Raw genomic sequence first — 19,695 nt, 5'->3', positions numbered from 1 at the left:
TGCAGACAATGAGTTGCACTTGTTTTAATGCCTTCCACACCAGAAATATTTATTCCGCATTACATGAAGTACATACATGCCAACATGCTATGTATTAGTGTATAATTGTATTTGCATATTATTGTATTATTTACATTTCACGTCGAATATGAAAGCAATTATTCAAAAAGGAAAGAAAAATGCATAATAGAAGAGGCAGGCAAATACTGGTGTTTTATTTCAGTGAATTTTGTTTAAAAACCTACATTTTTCAGTAACAACTTGATAAGAAAATTCCACAGTTAAGGGGTTAAGTTCCCCTGAAGAAGGCGAGTGACGATGAAATATTGGAATTTAAAATTCAACAGTGAATACCTTTGTTTAAATTAATAGCCAAGTTTTAGCCAACGCCTCTGACAGAGTACTTAATACAGCCTTCTGCGACACTAGGGATCCCAGATTCAAATCCTGGTCTGGGCATGGGTGATCTTTGTGAGTGCTGCTTCATCAATTCCATCATATCATCACTTGCCCTCATCTTCGCAATTAGCCAAAAATGGCAGAAAAGCAAAGTAAAATAAACCAAATCAAATCAATCATATTACCCAAGTTTTAATCAAGAAAAGATTTTTGTTGGAAAGAGACCTCTGTAATTTTTATTTCAGTCTTACAGGTACCACCCATCCAACTTCGAGGTAATAGACTGGCTGGGATCGTATTTCATCGAGATGCAGGTGTCTGAAAAAGCCATCAAGTACTTTGAGAAGGCTGCATTGATGCAGCCAGATGAGGTGAAATGGCAGCTAATGATTGCATCATGCCACAGAAGAAGTGGAAATTATCACCAGGCCCTTCAGATGTACAAGCACGTTCACAGGAAATTTCCAGAAAATATTGAGTGTAAGTAGTCACAGATTTAACATTGTAGGTCTGGAACTGGAAGTGAGCCGATGCTGAAATGTTAGTCAACATTTCACCAGATTCCAGCTGTCATGTAAGGCATCCACTTTCATGGAAGAAGATGAGCTGTGAAATCGGTTCTTTCCATTAGTTCTGCATCAGAATTGTTTTGCAAACTTGAATGTCACTACTCATTCTCCTTCCCCCTGGATAAGTCTTAAAAAGAGTTGAATTTGGCATAAGAAACTATCTTATTCCTCTTGCTAAAAGAATACATTATTATTATTCACAGGAATAGAATGAGAAAAAGAGCAGGATGGATGGATAAACAAAAATAGGTGAAGCAGAAGACAGTAAACACTTACCAAACACAAATAGGAGATAATATTTTGCTGCCTCCACCTCTTTCCCCCTTCTCTTCCCTCCCGAACTTCACCTAGCACCAACCATGCAGTAAACACTCGCTGTAGCACTTTTTTTTGCCAATGCTTGTCATCTTATCATTTTTTTTATGCTACAATACTGTGCCATATCTTTACTTCTTTTGTGAACATGTGGCCAGGCTGCACAATATTAATGTCGCCTTTTTGTGTTAGGTAAATGTTTATTGTCTCCTATTTCACTTACTTTTGTTTATTATTATTATTCACATCATTAGATCCAACGGAGTTGGAAGAAAGATATTTGTACTATTGAATCAATTTATAGATGGTTCAAGTTGTCGGGAATGAATGATGTGGTAGCATAATAAATATACGGAGGCAAATTACAAACTTTTTTTGCACAACTTACTTGTACAGTGGATTTTACATTCTCCTTCATTATCCATTCAATCTTGATGGTTCCATCATAATAAATGTTATAAAAGTTTCCTCAATTTTACATTTTCTCACTTTTAAAGTTTTTTTCATATTGGTCCCCAGAAAAACGTAAAATTGAGGTTCCACTGTAAAGGTTCTATTCATTTTGGTGATCCCCTAAATACACGGTTTTAACAACATCGTAACGACAAGTCCTGTGTGAATGGTAGTAGGAGACACTGAAATTAAAAGTTAATAATTTGCTTCTGTGTATTTATTGAGGATGGTTGTTGTTGACAAAGCACACAAGTCTCATCTTTTGAAGTCAATATTTCATGATTTGTAACTAGGTGTTACTCTGGTATAAAGGTTTTCAAATTCATTGTTGGCCTCCCCCATGGCGCAGTGGTAGCGTCATTGCCTTGTAATCAAGGGGTCCCGGGTTCGATACCCGGTGGAGGCACAAGTGGTTCGGATCCCACTTTAAACTGTAGGTCCAGTCCCGATTAGCCTTACTGTGCATAAAGTGGACTTAAAACAGCAACTCAAACCAAAACCAAATTCATTGTCATTTAAACCATTTTTTTAAAAAATAATTCTAATGCTTTCTTTTGGTTCTTTGTAATTTATTATTGAAATCAGTTTAATTTTGTCACTTGAAAAGTATGTGAAGTTTCCATTACATGTCTTGCAAAACTTGAACATTTACTTTTTCTTTTACAGGCCTGAAGTTCCTTGTTCGGTTGTGCAATGATTTGGGTTTGAAGGAAGCAACGGATTATGCTCTGGAGCTGAAGAAAGCTGAGAAGGCGAAAGAATTGAGGGAGAGAATAGGAAGCAGTAGACCAGGTAGGCCTACTTTCCAGTATTTTTTATAAATATGCTCATTCAGTATTATGTCGTGATTTATTTCCCACACTGTGAAATAGGAAGAAAAATTACCATGTAAAACATAAGATTGAAACTGAATATTGTGGGAATGTCAGGTTCAATTCCTCTTTGTGAGTAACAATTTTTCATCATTGACGGATTAATGACATTTCTCTCAGAGGGGTAAGATGCCTTTACGGAATCCTCATCTCCCACCAGCACCCAGGACACATGTCCCCCAACTACAGTGGTCCTTCTGCACACGCTACTGATTCTAGGTTTGGCAACACACTAAACGGTATTCTTTATTAAAATTTGATAAAATAAAGAACAAGAAAAGTTTATAAGAAATTGCTGTAAATTACTTCCACCTGTCCCAAACACACTAGAAAAACTTTGTGACTCGACAAACTTGACTCCCATGTAAACAGTTCACATTTGAATGTAATATTTTTTGGCTACAACAAAGTGTGATACTTTCCCTCCTTTCATTTACACTCCCACTATTTTTATTATTGTTGATGTAATTGACATGGATAGATGTTTAAAGCAGGACATTAACAAACCTAACTAATATGAAAATAACTGAACAATAAAATACAATGGTAGGTGTTTAATACATATACTTTACTGGCTACGACAGTTTTGAAATATATGATGAAAGTGATTAAACTTGACAGCAATTACTACAGAAATACCCTTTGCAAATACCACACTTGATTTACTAGGTGTGAAGCAAATTAACAAATTAAGCTAACCTAACCTAATCTGTGACGATGAGAGTGACATTAACCTTTAAAACCTGTTCACAACTTTCCTTGCCATTAGATATAAACTTTTCATCTGCTGTAGTTGTTTAGCTGAAAGCATTATAAAGAATTACCAATTTTTGAAATCTGTTTTTTTTTCTAGGTTCAAGACGTAGCAGCAGTAGATCATCCAGAGGAGGGTCCGCAGTTCCATTCAGCCCAATCACCGATTCAGGCATAGCATCGCCCGTAAGTAGGGCCAGTTCCCGAGGACCTCGAAGTGTTCCTGGCTCAGCCCTCAGCTCAGGTCGGCAGACTAAACTCTCCCTAATGGAGTCAGATGATCAAGAGCATTACATTCCATCACAGAGGGAAGTAGGTGAGTTATCTGATTTTATTCTTTCCAAAAACTACTGAATGTTTAAAATGTAACGTAACTGTAATGTTGAGTATAATAAGAAAACTGAGAGGGATATTCACACCAGGTTTTGTTACACTATAAACCTATCCATTGAGATATTTTAAAATATTTTTGGTTGCCAGTTCGTACTACACAGGAAATTCTCAAAAATAATTGAAAACTCAAGTCAGAGTAATTTGTGTCCCAGAATGCCCATTTCTGGGGAAATGAATTGTCTAGAGTCATAACTTGGTGTTTTGTAACTGGTGCCATTCTAATGATTTGAGATCAGAAAAGGTCATGTGTGCATCAGACCTGGAAAACTGATTTTATGGACAAAATCAAAACATGACAATTTAGTGGTGAAGAATCTTGGTTAACGAACATTAGTAGTCCAGAATTTTGCCCACAGACATGGGCAACAGGAATGGATCAAAACTTCTGCAGTTAATAAGTAATAAATCTTGAAAATAAATTAATAAATATCAAGTGGTGTGATAAAATCTGACTTTCTTGTAGCCAGAAAACTAGATGGTAAGTCAGATTTTACCATGATAGTTCCAACATGTGGCGTAAGGAGTTTTTGAAAAATCCAATTTTCCTGTGAATAACTGTTGCAGTAGAAATATCATTGTTTGAGTACTTTCCATGCTGCTTTGGCCAGTTTTGTCTTTAAATCCACTTTATGCACAGAAAGGCTAATTGAAACTGGTCCTATGGTTTAAAGTGGGATCTGAACCTCCAGTGAGTATCGAACCTGGGACCTCTTGTTTAAAAGGTGACGATGTTACCACTATGCCGTTCCGTTGGGGAGGCCCACACATGTCAGTTTAATGCTCATATTTAATATTCAACAATATATTTAATTTTTATAAAGATTAATGGTATTGTAGTAGGACTCAACTGATTCGAAACTTTACCAAAACTTATCAGTGCTTGGAGGGTCTCCCGGTGGCGCAGTGGTAGCGTCGTCGCCTTGTAATCAAGGGGTCCCGGGTTTGATTCCTGGTGGAGGCACATAGTGGTTCGGATCCCACTTTAAACTGTAGGTCCAGTCCTGATTAGCCTTACTGTGCATAAAGTGGACTTAAAACAACAAATCAATCCAATCAATTATAATTGGATAATTATCAGTGATTGGAAGTAACAAATTACTTGCGACACAGTAACAGTTACTTTTCAGATACAAGTAACATAATTATCACTTACTTTTACACAAATGATCAAGGTTTGTTTCATTGTTTCCTAAATTTCATATTAAATTTTAATTTTCATATCGGTATCTGTTATATGATAATGCCTTGCTTGTTGTAATGTTTTCAAGCATAAGTTTGACTTTGAATTTTGATATTTCTATGCTTTCCATATTTAAATAAAATTTCAGCGAAAATGCAGGCTCAACCAAGACTTGAACCTTTGTCTCTGGCATACCGTGCCATTGATCTATCAACTGAGCTACCAAGCCAGCCCTGGTTTCATCTGTATTTTTGTTCTTGCTGTTTTATCTGTGTGTTTAGTATAATTTGATGAAAATTAATTGGTCATCAGCAAAAAATTGAAGAGCCTGCTTACAGTTCATGTTTGCAGCACTTTTTCCATTCCATGTTATTGTTTAAACTTACTTAATTGAATATTAACTATAATTAATCATGTTATTGTTTATCAAGAATAAAGTAACCATAAAACTTACTTAATTGAATATTAACTTTAAAATTACCATATTTACGTGTGTATAATGCACGTGCGTGATAATGTGCACCCTGGTTTTTGATGGGCAAAAGTGAGGAACAATTATATCTCGTATATAATGCGCAGTATAATCCAGTTTCAAGAAATGGCTCTTTTAGTTGTAGGTCGTAAAGCTATTGTTATGCCAATCAAGAGTGAATGACATCATACCTATTCAATGGATCACTTGTTGCTTTGTGGACCAAGAGGAGAAGAATATCACTTTTGTATGCCATCAGTTACCAACCCACAACACCTCCCCCCTCTCCCTGCACTGTGTTTAGCATCCTAAAGCTATCACTCTTTAACTAACCACCTTATTTATTCTGTAATAGTAGACAGCGAGATCAAAATTATGTTCTGGATTTCCAGTGCTCAGGAGTTCATATTCTGTTATTTCTTGCCCAACAAATACCGCTGATATGCATCCCATGTGAAGGGAAGTGCATTCTCGAATTCCGCCAGAATGGCACTGCTTTTCTTGGTGTCGCAGAACATTACATTACAAAGTAAAAAATCATGGCAAATGGCCTTCTAACTTTTATACGTGGTTTTGCTCATTCCTTCTTTATTTTTTCTAAAAGAACTTCAAAATTTATACTTTTCCCGTAACTAACGTAAAATTTATAAAAGGCACATTCAGGACCCTCAAACTAGCATTTAGCAGCACAAGAATTACACACTCCATATATATGTATATATATATCAGGGATGGGACCGATTAATCGGTACTCTATCGGTATCGGTCGATATATCGGTATATCGGTTTATCGGTAAAATTACCGATTATTTTACCGATCTGATATATCGATAAATATCTGATAATTTAGTGCAAAATTCTGCCATTTTGTTGTAATTTTTATGGATAATCTCCATGCCCTACTTTCTAAAAAAGTAAATGTCTAAATATGCAATTTCTTTTGTACTGCAGTCACCTTGAAACACACATTTATTAAGGAGGTCAATGAACCTTTCAGGTTCTTCAAGGACCATTTCTAATTTTATATCGGATCGGTAGAATATCGGTTATCGGTATCTGTAAATTTTATATCGGTCCAGGCCAAAATTTCATATCGGCCCATCCCTAATATATATATATATATATATATATATATATATATATATATATATATATATAAAATTATAATTATAATATTTGGCCAGTAATACATTTTAATTATTATTTTCTTTTTCCTTATATTTTCTTTTATCCTACCTACCTACCTTTCGGTGCTACAGCCCTGGGTGAGCCTTGGCCTCCTCAACAATTAGCTTCCACCGTCTTCTCTCTCTCATATTCCCATTCCATCCTCTAATCTTCATAATTCTCAAATCTTCTTCCACATCTTCCAGCTATCTTAATCTTAATCTTGGTCTTTCTTTTTTCCTCGATGAATATATTTTTGCATTCATTATTATTTTAGGCATTGCCGTCACTTCCATTCTTTGTACTTGACCTAGCCATTGCAATCTTCTTGATGTTATAAACCTCACTATATCTTCTTCCTTTATTATTCTCTCTATTTCTTCATTATATCGTATTCTCCATCATCTTTTCCCCAATATTGGTCCATATATTTTCCTTAACACCTTTCTTTCAATTCTTCTCAATTTTTTTTTTTTTTCTATATCTGGTAGCATCCACATCTCTGCTCCACATGTAATGACAGGTCTTATGGGTTTTTGCATCTCTACTAATTAATTTACTTTTGAGCATACTTTGAATAGCAAAGTAAAAATCAGAACGTTCCTTCATTTTGTGAAGAAGTTATTTCAACCGCATTTCACATTAGTATCACCATCTTGAATGGAATACTGTTGCCATATTCAGAAACTGCAGGACTTAAGCTTTACAACGATATATAACATGAAAAATCAATGAAAGTGTTACAAAACCATGGAATGACTCTGTACGGTTTCATGTTGGCTGTCCGAATTATTCCGTGAATAATACGCACCACAGTTTTTGGGAGCAAAAAAATTGGAAAAATGTGCACATTATACATGAGTAAATACGGTACTTAAAAAACATAACTAAGTGAGTTACATTTAAAAAAATTAACAATTTCTCTTAAAAAGTAACTTTCCAAATGCTGGAACCTACAAATACCAATTAATTTATCCTGTCCCTACTCGAAGTAACAATGCTTACAAGTTAAAAGTTATTATTATTCTTGTTTGTCAGATACATCCTACAATGATCCCATTGGTCCGTTACCTGAACGTCCAAGAACTTCAGCTGGCCTGAAGCCTCAGCAAGATGATGACTTTGGGGATGAAGAATTGGGTGATGATTTGCTGCCTGAATAAAGTGCAAATTTATTCAGCTACTCATCTGTTTTACTCTAAGACACGTGATGTTAAACACAATCACAGTTTATTCTAGTCAATGTCTAGTCAATTAAGTGCACTTAATTTATTGTTGATAAAAGTAACTATTAAAAGCACACTTGCTGTTTAGTGTTGCTTCTATTTCAATGTATGTAATAAAATATGTATGAATACACTGATATGCATTTACTGTTTTCATAGCAGAGAAGCCACACATTGCTAGAAATTTGAAAGGCAGGATTTATTCAACAATTTTATTACATATCAAAAATTTATGGAAACTAGAATGAACTTAAAGACCAATAACTGATAGTACCAGCCTCCTTGGCAGAGTTGTTAGAACAGTGTGCCACAATGTTAAGGGTCCCAGGTTCAAATTCCAGCCTGGGCATGGGTGTTCTTTCTGAACGCACCCTCATCAATTTCATCACATGGTCACTCATCTTCATCTCCGCGGTTAATCAAAAGTGGCAGAAACACGAAGTGAAGTAAACCAAATGAATCAATCGATAACTGATAGTGTATCAATCTTATATAAAAATAGTAAGAATTAAAATTCATTGTGAAATGTTAATGATTCATTCAGTGCGGGGTTCCCGGGTTCGATACCCGGAGGAGGCACATAGTGGTTCTGATCCCACTTTTAACTGTGCACAAAGTGGACTTATATAACACCAAATCAATGCAATGCAATCATTCAGTGCGTTAATGAATTTCTGTAACCATCCATGACTGTGATGTGTTTTACCATAGCAAGATTTAACATTGAAATGACAAGAGATAGAAGGCAGGTCAAATGCAAATCACACGCACAGCCCCAAATTTAAACTTGAATTTTTCCACAATTTTAATGAACAGTATTCATTATTTCATCAGCTGGGAATATTTAGGCAAAAAATTCCCTAAACTGACACCATGCTAAACTATAGGTCCCTTCCAGATCATTCCAGTGATACGTATGCAACATTTTACACCTAAAAATGTAAGGCTCTACATAGGAGTTGGATTAAAATATTTTTAATAGGGATGGGTCAGATGTATGGGTACGCTATCGGTATTGGCCAATATAGGCATATTGGTGTATCAGTAAAATTACTGATAATTTTACTGATCCAATATATCTATAAGTATCTTATAATTTAATGCAATATTCTGCCATATTGTTATAACTTTTATGTGTGTAAACATACAATCTCCATGCCCTACTTTTTAAAAAGTAATGATCTAAATATGCAGCTTCTTTTGCACTGCATGCATGTGTTAACACACACTTATTAAGGAGGTGAATGTCCCCTTTAGATTCTTCAAGAACAATTTAGAATTTTATGTCGGTTATCGGTATCAGGAAATTTTATACCGGTATATTATCAGTATCGGCCAAAATTTCATATCATCCCATCCCTAATTTTTAAAGAACTGATTTTATAGGATTATGAAGTACTTTGTGGTGTCTGCTAACAAATGAAAAAAACTTGAGTAAGATGACATAGCCTGAATGCATGAACGAAAATGTGTTTCGCATGTGACGCTTTAAAAGTGTAGCAAAATTTGAATTTATGTGCCATATAGGCTACAGATGCTAATAATTTTTGTTTTTGAAATATCCATTCACAAACATGACACACATTTAAGTCGTGACGACGATGATAACGACGAAGAAGAAGAAGAAGAAGAAGAGGGTGCATGATGAATGACAGAGAAAAAGTGGGATACAATGCACACAAAGACTCTACAATGTTTCCTAAACACAACCAGTAAGCACCTAGCCTGAAATTTGCTGAATCTACTTAATTAACTCTCTTCATCTATGGTGACTTAGGTGTGGAATTTTCCCTCATGCGGCGCATACAATTTAATAATTAACAAGAAGAATCAAAGGCAAATATATGAGGGCAGTGCTTTGACGTCCAACACTTCATTGCTTCAAAAAGGGAAGGAAGAATCTTTCTTTGCATATGTCTCTGTCTTGGTACAAATGAGAATTGTGTTAACGCTCCGCCATCACTCTCTCCACTCGATATGCCTTCCTTGTTTTTCACAAGTGATTCCTCTTCGGCCCCGAAGCTAGCTTTTGGTAGATCAGTTAGAGGTACTCTTTTTAATGGAATCTTCCATGATGCCATCTCAGGAACGTGTGATTGAACATAAGTAATTTTGGCCAAAAAACAAAAGAAACCTGTCAATGTTGCATTGAGTATTCACCAGAAAGAGATTACACACAAATTTGGCAACACTGGGTATGCGAGAAAATTATACTGCAAACACTTTTTTTTACTGACAATCTAAATAGCTTTTATTTACATCTCTTTTTTTCTTCTTAAGGAAAAGTACACGCGTACAACAATGGGATTTTAAGCTGATAAAGATGAAAATCACTTTCTGTCTCGAAATGATAAAATAAGCTTTCTCAAAGGTTTTTACAAATATAACATTTCTTTTCTCCTCGAACTCGAACGGTGAAAGATTTACAAAGTGTGCGTGGGCATTGGTTTGATGCTTGATGGACCTAAATTTTGCGTAAAGCTCAGAAAGTAACGGATAAAGCGAGCCTGGAGACAGGCCTACCTGCTGTAGATGAACAATAATTGTAATTTAGAAAATGTGATGGAAAACCATACTTGAAGAGAAAGGAAAAGCAATTCCTGATACTGTGAAAACTTTACAGAAATCTATCAGCAAAATAACTAGGCTGCCCGGACCCATGAAAACTACTTAAATATTAAAAACTCGGGTCCAACAAGGCCACTGCAACACTAATGCATACGTTCGGGTTCGAACCCAGATATGAAGTTCTGCTAAACTCAAAAGCAGAAAGGTTACAAATACAAAAGAGACGGAACAGTTACCATATTCGAAAAAAAAAACAACGTAACTACAAGCTTTTGCCACTGAAACATTGATTGCTAGACAATGTTCGGACTCAATCCTATATTACAAGATCATCAAATTCCACGAAACACGGAAAGAAACAAACATCTTAAACTAATATCAATTTTAAAAAAGACAAAATAATTTAAAAGACAATAATTAACAATCCACTACAGCAACGATGACCAACAGCTCGGGTCCAACCTCATCTCGAGGCTTATCAAGACCTCACAGAGCAGCCACATTGCAGAGAATGATGTATCGTGCGTACTGAAAGTCGTGATCAACATGTTACAAGAAGGAAGTAAACTGTACAAAAAAGAATCTAATATATGCCTGTTTAAGTACATACCTTTATTAGTCTTCAACATAATCACCATCTAAATCGACACATTTTTGCCAACGTTCTGGAAGTTTGAAAATTCCTCTGTTGGAGAACTCCGTTCGGGCACGTCTGAGTATTCTCCTAACGGCAAGTTCCACTTCCTTGTTGGTGTCATATCTGTTTTCCCGCATGTGTTCTTTCAGAAAAGAAAACAAGTGAAAGTCAGAAGGAGCCAGATCTGGACTGTAGGGAGGATGTCCGGAGTTCCCACCCAAATCTGGCAACTTCTTCCCTCGTTATCTGTGCTGTGTGCGGCTTGACATTGTCGTGTTGGAGGATAACACTATCCCTGCCAGGACGTTTTTCACGAATAGCACGACGAAGTTTTCTCAAAGTGCGCACATAGTGAGCAGCATTGATTGTTTCCCCTGGAGTGAGGAAGTCCACGAGAAGAACACCCTCCGAATCCCAGAAGACAGTTCCCATTACTTTGCCAGCTGATGATATTGTCCTCGGTTTCTTCTTTCTTGGTGATGGGTTGCCACTCCAGGCTTTGACGTTTACTCTCAGGCTCGTAGAGGTGGAAAATGGTTTCGTCTCCAGTAACCAAACACTTCAAGAAACCCTCGCCTCCATCCTCTGCTCGGTACCATGCCAAAAGTTCCGTGCAAACATCTTTTCTGTTTCGTTTTTGTGCCGCATTCAAATCCCTTGGCACCCATCTGCAACACACTTTCCGGTAACCCAGTACACCAATCATCTCCTGGATAGCACTGTGCCCTACTCCAACAATGTGTGAAAGTTCCCTAACCGAAACACGCCTGTTCCCCTGGATGATTTCCTGGATGCGAGCCACGTTCCTGTTGTTCAAGGCAGTTCTCGGGCGGCCTGTGCGAGGGAGATTACTGATGTCTGTGTTTCCACCTCTAAAATGTTTTATCCATCGCCTGATGCTACTGGCAGCCATACACTGATCACCATACACTTCCTGCAATCGGCGGTGGATATCTGATGCCGATGCACCTTCCTTCAACAGAAATTCGATTACTGCATGCTGGCGAAACGACGTGTCAAACGGAGCCATTACTCGCTACTCGCTAATGCGCATACGTACTTTCAAGTGTATGTTGTTACAATAGATGGTTCTAACTGTCTTATACAGCACATCTCTCTACGTGAACATTTACGTCTGAAATAAAAAGTTGATCACGACTTTCAGTACGCACCAAGTACATCGTACTAAATCTGTAGAGCAACTGCCAAGAATTTCACAGTCGCACCGTTTATATAGGAATGCTCGGGCCAGCTTTGTGACTTGATCAGTGTCACTCGGAACTTCCCAAGCATTCGCAAAGCTAGCCAACTCTAATAATCACAAATGGTAACTAAACATATGACAAAAGAAAACATTAAATATTCAATATTGTCCATAATATTAATTATGAAAGACGCGGACCAGCCAAAAGGGACTTGTCAAACATTTAATTTAAACCTGAATGTAATTATAAACAATGGTAAATTATTTTATGTTTGGGGAATAAAATACATGGTTCATAATAATTAGATGCAAGCGAGTTACTAACTTTTTCCATGAAACTTAGTTGTAGAGGTTCTATTTATTTCTGTGGCCCCTGCCACCATCCACTTAGTGACTCACTTAGGTCTAATTGTCCACCACGTCCTTTATTCCCCAAACATGAAAAATAATTTTAAGATTGATTCCTTTTGTTATTTACATGGATTAGGACCACTTTTCATGGAATGCCCCTTCCAACTATCCCCAAGGCTCAAGCAAATACCCCCCTAATTGAACATTTTTTCATTTCAAGCACTGACTGATGTATATAATATGTAGAACTTTTTAGGTGTCAGACAATATGGATGGACCTGTTCTGTTCATAGGAAATTTAATATGCATAAAGAAAGTGACAGAGTACATTCATTTATTACACATTTTTGAGTGTAAGTGATAATTTTATTTTGTTAAGAACATTATTGACAAGAACAAAGAAGGCAGTAAAATTAATTAGATGAGTAAGATTAAATTTTCTTTCCCCCAAAATATTACTTCCTCCTAGGGCTAAATATTTGGAAAGAGGCAGGGATTTCACTGCAAAGTTTTACCCATCATGCTAACATTTTTCCAGCGGTGGCATGAGACTCTATTTCACTCTGGGTTTGGGAAAGTACACAGTTTAAAGTTTAGAGAAGGTGTAATGACCATAGCTGGATATACTTATGCAATAGCAACAGTAAACGGTGTAAGTTTAGCACATGCCCGTGTAGGATATTACACTCACTAGGCCAATATACTGCCACACAATGGGGGAGAATGGCTTATTTTAATAGCAACACTGCCGTAAACCTGAAACAGGAACACTGCTGCAGCTGCCCTCTGGAATCATAACCATATCTCCAACAAATGTCAGGAAAGTGCAGTCCTTTACTTGCACCGACTTCTGTAGCTGCAGGGAACTGGTGGGTTTTGGGGAATAAGGGCATCTATTAAGGTCACCCTCACGATAACCGACGTACTTTATCTGACCTGTAATTTTACAGTCAAAGCTACACCCCTACGGCCTAATAACGCCCAGCACCTTTCTGTGGGGTTTAAGCAGTAAACGGCAAAACCTGTAATTACAATTACCGTTCCATTTACTCCCGGCGTTAACAATAACTGGGCACACAACAGTAAACCTTATGAGTGGTTGCCTAATAACCCAACGCCTGAATCACCGGCAGGGTACCGCTGGTTAATAGTGGCTGAAAGCTCTCGCTGTAAGCAGAGTGGGTCCTCTCACCCTAAAGTGGAGTTTGTTTCTCTCGCCAACAACTGGAGTGGGATCTCTCTCACTCGTAAGCAGAGTGCAACTTCTTTAGGGTGCTTGGCCTCTCTCAAGAGCGGAGAGCACCTTTCTTCCAGGTCAATTTTTAAGCGAGATCTTATCGTGAGCAGACCTGAAAGCCAACTGAAGAAAATCTGCTTCGCAGCCGGTTATATAGCCTCAGTTCAGAGTAGCGCCTCTAGTGCCGTTCATGCGAACTACGTGGAACTTTGCGAGAGCAGGCAAGGCCATCTCTATGGCCGTAGATTGAACTACATGCTCAAGGCATAAACGATAAATACATATTATAATATTTAACGTGTGCTAAACGTTAATATACAATTATAAGATAAATCGGTGGCTCAGTCGGTAACGCGTCTGACTACCATGCTCAAGGTCCCGGGTTCGATCCCCGGCCGGTTCAAATCCGGGAACTTTTCTAACGGTGAAAGCGGCCCCGGCGCCCACCCAGCGTCGAATAACATGGGTACCTGGGGGAAACCCTGGGGGGTAAAGGCGGTTAGGGGCGTGATGCTGATCACATCACCCCCACTCACGACCGGATCAAGAAAGTGTGGGGCGTTACCCCCACACCCCCTATACGCCTTCATGGCGTGGTGCTATGCACAGGGGAACACTTTACTTTTTTTACTTTTATTCTTTGCGACCACACAGTACCTTATTAATAGGGAGACAAATTTATGGTAAATAAAAACTGAGGAGAGCGGTAAATAAAATGTTAGATCAGCAATATATACCACCAGTGGAAAAAAAAATAGGAAACAACATACAAAAGAGCTATAAATTGATAAACTACTTCATTTTTATATACTGTACACATACACAGTACTTAGCTGTCCAACCAAAAAGAAAACATAAACACAAAATCATTTCATTTCTAAATTGCATATCTCAAGTGATTTATTCATTGTATGTATTTAAAGGATATCCTTGCTGTCCAACAAATAAAATAATCACTACTGCACATACACAAACACATGTTGAAAATCACATGATGATAAACAAAATTCATTCATGACTGAACACAAATGACACTATTGTTTCCCTTGATGTGCGGGAACAGACCAATCTTATCGCTGCTACAGCTGCAGTGCAAAACCTTGATTGCCGGTTTTTGTGTGTTTTCTACTTAATTTGATGATATTTCACGGTTATTTCGCGAAAAATCGTTCATTTCGTGGAAAAGCACACATTTCGCATTACTTCGCAAACAAAACTCATGCATATTTCATCATTGGGGGTGAAGTTACTTGCAGAATGTTCAAAATTGCATCTTTTTTTCACATTTCGCGCATCGCGAAAATTCAATGTCCCTACTTATTAACATTACAACTCAGCATAAAATGCTAACACAGAGCACCTGACCTCATTATCAATAGATCATAACACCATTTACAATGAATGGTTAACACAAATAACGTTGACAGAATTAGCAATTAACGTGCAATAATAACACTCAGAAACTCAGACTCAAACCTCACAGGATCATTAGAGAATTTCCCCTTATCTCCCCTGCAATTACAACCCTACATTCATCATAATTACATAGCTGTGTAAAACATATTTAGTCATTAATGGAAAGTAATAAAAGGCCAACATCGTACCATACATTACATATATGACATTGTAGTACTCTCCATGGTGTCGGTTGTTGGTGCACTTCTGAGCTGTGGATTGGATGTTGCAATTGGTGCTGCTTGGACACATGCTTTTTCTTCTTGTCGGAACTGGATCAGAATAATTATATAGGTTGAAACAGCAGCAACAATCTTCAAAAGTAAGAGAAGGTATCTATTTGATTACAAAAGTTGTTCAAGATCAGATAAAATTTATAATACCTACTAGGGATGGGACAAATAAATAGGTAATCTATCGGTATCAGTTGTTATAGCCATCGGTAAAATTACCAATCCAATATATCTGTAAATGTCTCATAATTTAGTGCAATATTCTTCCATTTTGCTTTAAATTTTATGGATATAAATATATAATCTCCATTCTCTGCTCTTTAAAAAAAACTAAATGTCTACATATGCAACTTCTTTTGCATTGCAGTCGTCTGGTAACATACATTTATTAACCCTAGCTTAACCAAAGGGGGGCAGTGAGTGGCTGTAGGGCCCACCACCTCTATTTTTTCAATTTTTCAACTGAATTTTTTTTAAAGAATTGAAAATAAATTACATTGTTCTCTAGAGCAGTGGCTTACCAAAGTGTGTGCCATGCTGCCCTGGGGCACTGTTGCTAGCTTACAGGGGCATCGCGAAATGTTCCAATATTTTCACTGAAATGACACTTGTTAGTCTACATATGGTTTTAGAACCGAACCATCGCATCAATCTGTTCATCCCATGATTGGAAGAACTACTAACAGGCACTAGGAATCAGTATTTAGCTTTTCGATATGAATACTAGATGGCGTTTGAGTTAAGAATTTTAACAGAATCTTTTGAATTTGGATTCAAGTGAAGTCTGCAGTATAGAAGGCAGTTGTTTGTCATGCGGCTGTGTGGATAGCGTGAGTTTGTTCTTCTCAGTAACTACGAGTTTCTCTAACATAAAATCTGGGTTTGAAAAGCATTTTTCACATCTTATGAACTGGTTTGAGAAATGCCTTGAAGAAGATAATATTGACAAGTTCGCAAGGATTCAAGACCCATTCACAGCCAGAGCTCCATCTGAATTTACTTCAGCAGAAGGAAGAAAATCTTATTGAGGTGTCTTATGATAATATGCTGAAGACCAAGTTTGGCAGTATGGAACGAACCAAGTCAGTGTTAGATATCAGCAAAAGATGAATATCCGCTGCTATGTGGTAAAGCTCTGCGAATCTTAATTACATTTGCGACGTCATATTTGTGTGAAACTGGACTTTTGGCGGTTGCTGTGGTAAAGCGCAAGTATCGTGCAAAAAATAACATGGACCAGGAAATGAGGGTGGTTGTGTCCTCTTTGATACCAAGATTTGAGAAGATATGCAGTGGACATCAAGCTCACCTGTCCCACTAATTACAATTGTAAATTCAATCAGTGATATGATTGTTCTAAATATGTGCTTATTTAGTACTTTTTACACATAAAATGTTTCTGAAATATGTGATTATTTTTTAACTTAAGGCAAGCAACCTAACCATATGGAGTGTTGCAAGTGTTAGATAGACCCACACACTGACTTGGGTGCTACGAAAAATCTTGAAGCACTAAGGGTGCAGTGAAACAAAAAAGTTTGGGAACCCCTGCCCAGGGCATTCCCAATATTTCTGTATTACTTTTGTTCATAAAAACATAACTGTAATGTAAATAGGAGACAAAATGCACTTGGTGGGCATATAAAGTGCCATATTTGATTGCATGTCATACGAGACACTCATGCCAGTAAATGTACTGATGATCATTTTTGTAATTATTATACAATACAACTGCACCTCTAAAAACAAAAAGCATTGATGAAAATTATTGTGTTTTTGTGAGTTTTAGTGAATGGTAAAATATGTGTATAATACTCGTACAATAATTGGTTATTATTTTTTATTAATGATTGTAATTTTTGTAATTATTATATATAATTGCACAAATATAATCAACAAACGAAGCAGTAATTAAAAATCAAAATGGTTTCTTGAATTTTAGTGATTTTAGTGATAAAAAAAGGTGTGGCCCTGTGAGCCTCTCCCCCTCAAGTAAGTAAGTTTGCTGTACAGCACTAGTAAACTAGTGTTAACCCTTAGGTACTATGGAACTACTACGGAACTACTATGGAGCGGTCTGCGAAACCTCTGCATCATTTTCTGTGTTTTAGGACATTTACGTCACAGAAATAAAATTTTTATTTATTTTAGGGGTTAAGTCATGTTAAGTGAAGTTAGTTTATTATAGTATATATAAAATAGTAAAAAAATAATAATAGTATAAACAATACAGACAATTTAATAACAACAAGATCGTAAATGATAAGAAAATACTAAAACTTATGCATACTCATTTCCATTACCTTTGAAATACCATTACTATTGCTTTTTATTTTCTCATAGTATTACAAATCGAGAGTAACATATATATACCTGTATTCTCCTTCTTGTCAGTACAATATATACGAGTATACAAGGTAAAAAACTCACGTAAATACTATGGCACGTCTGACAGACTGCTCACAGGAAACAAAACTGAATAAGTATTCAGAAATCAAAGACGACAATGCAAGACTTTGAACTGGTGTAGATTGCATCTCAACGGAAAGGTACATGGAAGAGTCCACTTTTCATTCAAAGGGGTAAGGTAGAAAAATGGAAACAAAATAACACAGCGGTCTGATAGACCGTCCATAGTACCTAAGGGTTAAGGAGGTCAGTGAACGATTCACGTTCATCAAGGATGATTTGTATTTTTATATAGGATCAGTAGAATATTGGTTATCGGTGTCAGTAAATTTTATGTAAGTACTTTATTGATATTGGTCCATTCCTACTAAGAAATTGTTTAGTCTGTTATATACGTTTCTATTTATCTTCACACAAAAACTGGGTCATTGATTGATTGGTTCTTAAATTTTTGGTTAATGTCATTCTCTTACCTGTGGGATAATTGTGATAATGGAGACGAGTGGATGAAATATGAAATGATGACATGCACAAATAGCTAGCTATTCCTTACATGATATTCTAACCAAGGACTCTCTCTGGTTTTGTACTGAAGCTTGGGTTCAAATTCCAGATTGGATGTTTGGGTGTCCTTCATTTCATTTATCAGTTACATGTAAAGGGTATTTGCTTTCCAAAACTTCATCCCAAAATCTATCCCATGCTGATAACTATTCTGCAGGTAGGCAGATGGGAAATTCTCTCTCATTACCCCTTCATAATACAATAAAATATAAATTGTTGTTGCATAAAGACAAACTTACCGAGTGCAAGAGAGCTAAATCTACCGTGAAGAGTCCACAAGCTGTAAATCGTATTTGCCTCTCAGCTGCATGTGATGCAAACTGTTGTAACTGATTCCATGTGGAAAAAGTAAATAAATAAGCTAATTAATTGCTTTCCTCCTCTGTTTATATAAAAAAAATTGCATGAACATGATTTGAAATACATTAAGAAATACTTTTTAGAAATCAATGTTCTGTTTCACAAGCAAAATTTTATTTGATTTTCATCATGGTTATTACTATGCAATGTTTGCAAAGTTAGATGTTAAAATTAACTGAGTTATAGCTACTTTACTCAAAAAAGTAACTCAGTTCCAATTACAGTTACTCTTTTTTTTAATCAAACTCGGTTACAATCACCTTTGCTACAAAATGTAACGTTTATAGTTGGTTTATTTTTTGCTTCTTTTTCAGTTATTTTACTTTGCTCTACTATTGTGTGGGTTTATCGCAATGAAGAGGATACATGATGAACTGATGAAACAGATGATGTGGCAAGCTATCAAAGATACATCCATGCCTTAACTAGAGTTTGAACCATGGACTTCTAGCTTTGTAGTGTGTTATGGCCACTCTATCACAGAAGCCAACTACTTTATTCTAGATAAAACATGTTGCATTCATGAACTGCAAATGAGCTGTTTCTTCTCTGATGTCCGCCTGTACTTAACATTAAGTATATTACTGGTATAATAAGTCTTAAATGATAATATAGAGGTGAGAAAATTCAAACTTTACTCTCAAATAAGAAAAAGTAACTTAATTTAATTAATTGTTACCTGAAAAACAGTAATTGAGTTACAGTTACTACTTTGAAAAAATCTAGTTATTTTTACTTGACATTTACTTAACTTCCATACCCTGTCACTATGCCTTCAGTGTTAAAATCATGGATGCATCAACGCTAATTCTATTGCACCCATCATTTATACAGACAAGTTTTCACTAGAACTTATCATGCAAAGGTGAACTTCTTAT

At 36.5% G+C, this 19,695-nt stretch overlaps 2 protein-coding genes across 4 annotated transcripts in view; both read left to right on the top strand.

Annotated features, from left to right (window-relative positions):
- The window catches only part of nompB (intraflagellar transport protein 88-like protein nompB), a 44,990-nt gene extending 37,059 nt beyond the window's left edge, over positions 1–7,931 (top strand). For all 3 annotated transcript variants that reach the window (XM_083124005.1, XM_083124007.1, XM_083124006.1), the window contains exons 13-16: positions 645–879; positions 2,403–2,528; positions 3,462–3,677; positions 7,612–7,931. In XM_083124005.1, the coding sequence (XP_082980131.1) occupies positions 645–879; positions 2,403–2,528; positions 3,462–3,677; positions 7,612–7,736 (702 nt within the window). In that variant the 3' untranslated portion in view covers positions 7,737–7,931. The remainder of the gene's footprint in view (positions 1–644; positions 880–2,402; positions 2,529–3,461; positions 3,678–7,611) is intronic.
- A 2,875-nt stretch (positions 7,932–10,806) lies between these two features.
- The window catches only part of LOC145989089 (intraflagellar transport protein 88 homolog), a 16,776-nt gene continuing 7,887 nt past the window's right edge, over positions 10,807–19,695 (top strand). The window contains exon 1 of the mRNA XM_083124383.1: positions 10,807–10,888. Coding sequence (XP_082980509.1) covers positions 10,807–10,888 — 82 coding nt within the window. The remainder of the gene's footprint in view (positions 10,889–19,695) is intronic.

This window comes from Lepisma saccharinum, chromosome 6 (genome assembly GCF_977018435.1).
Source record: "Lepisma saccharinum chromosome 6, izLepSacc3.1, whole genome shotgun sequence".
Taxonomy (NCBI): domain Eukaryota; kingdom Metazoa; phylum Arthropoda; class Insecta; order Zygentoma; family Lepismatidae; genus Lepisma; species Lepisma saccharinum.
Note: the sequence above shows the minus strand (reverse complement) of the source record. Positions and strands in the feature narration are given on the sequence as shown.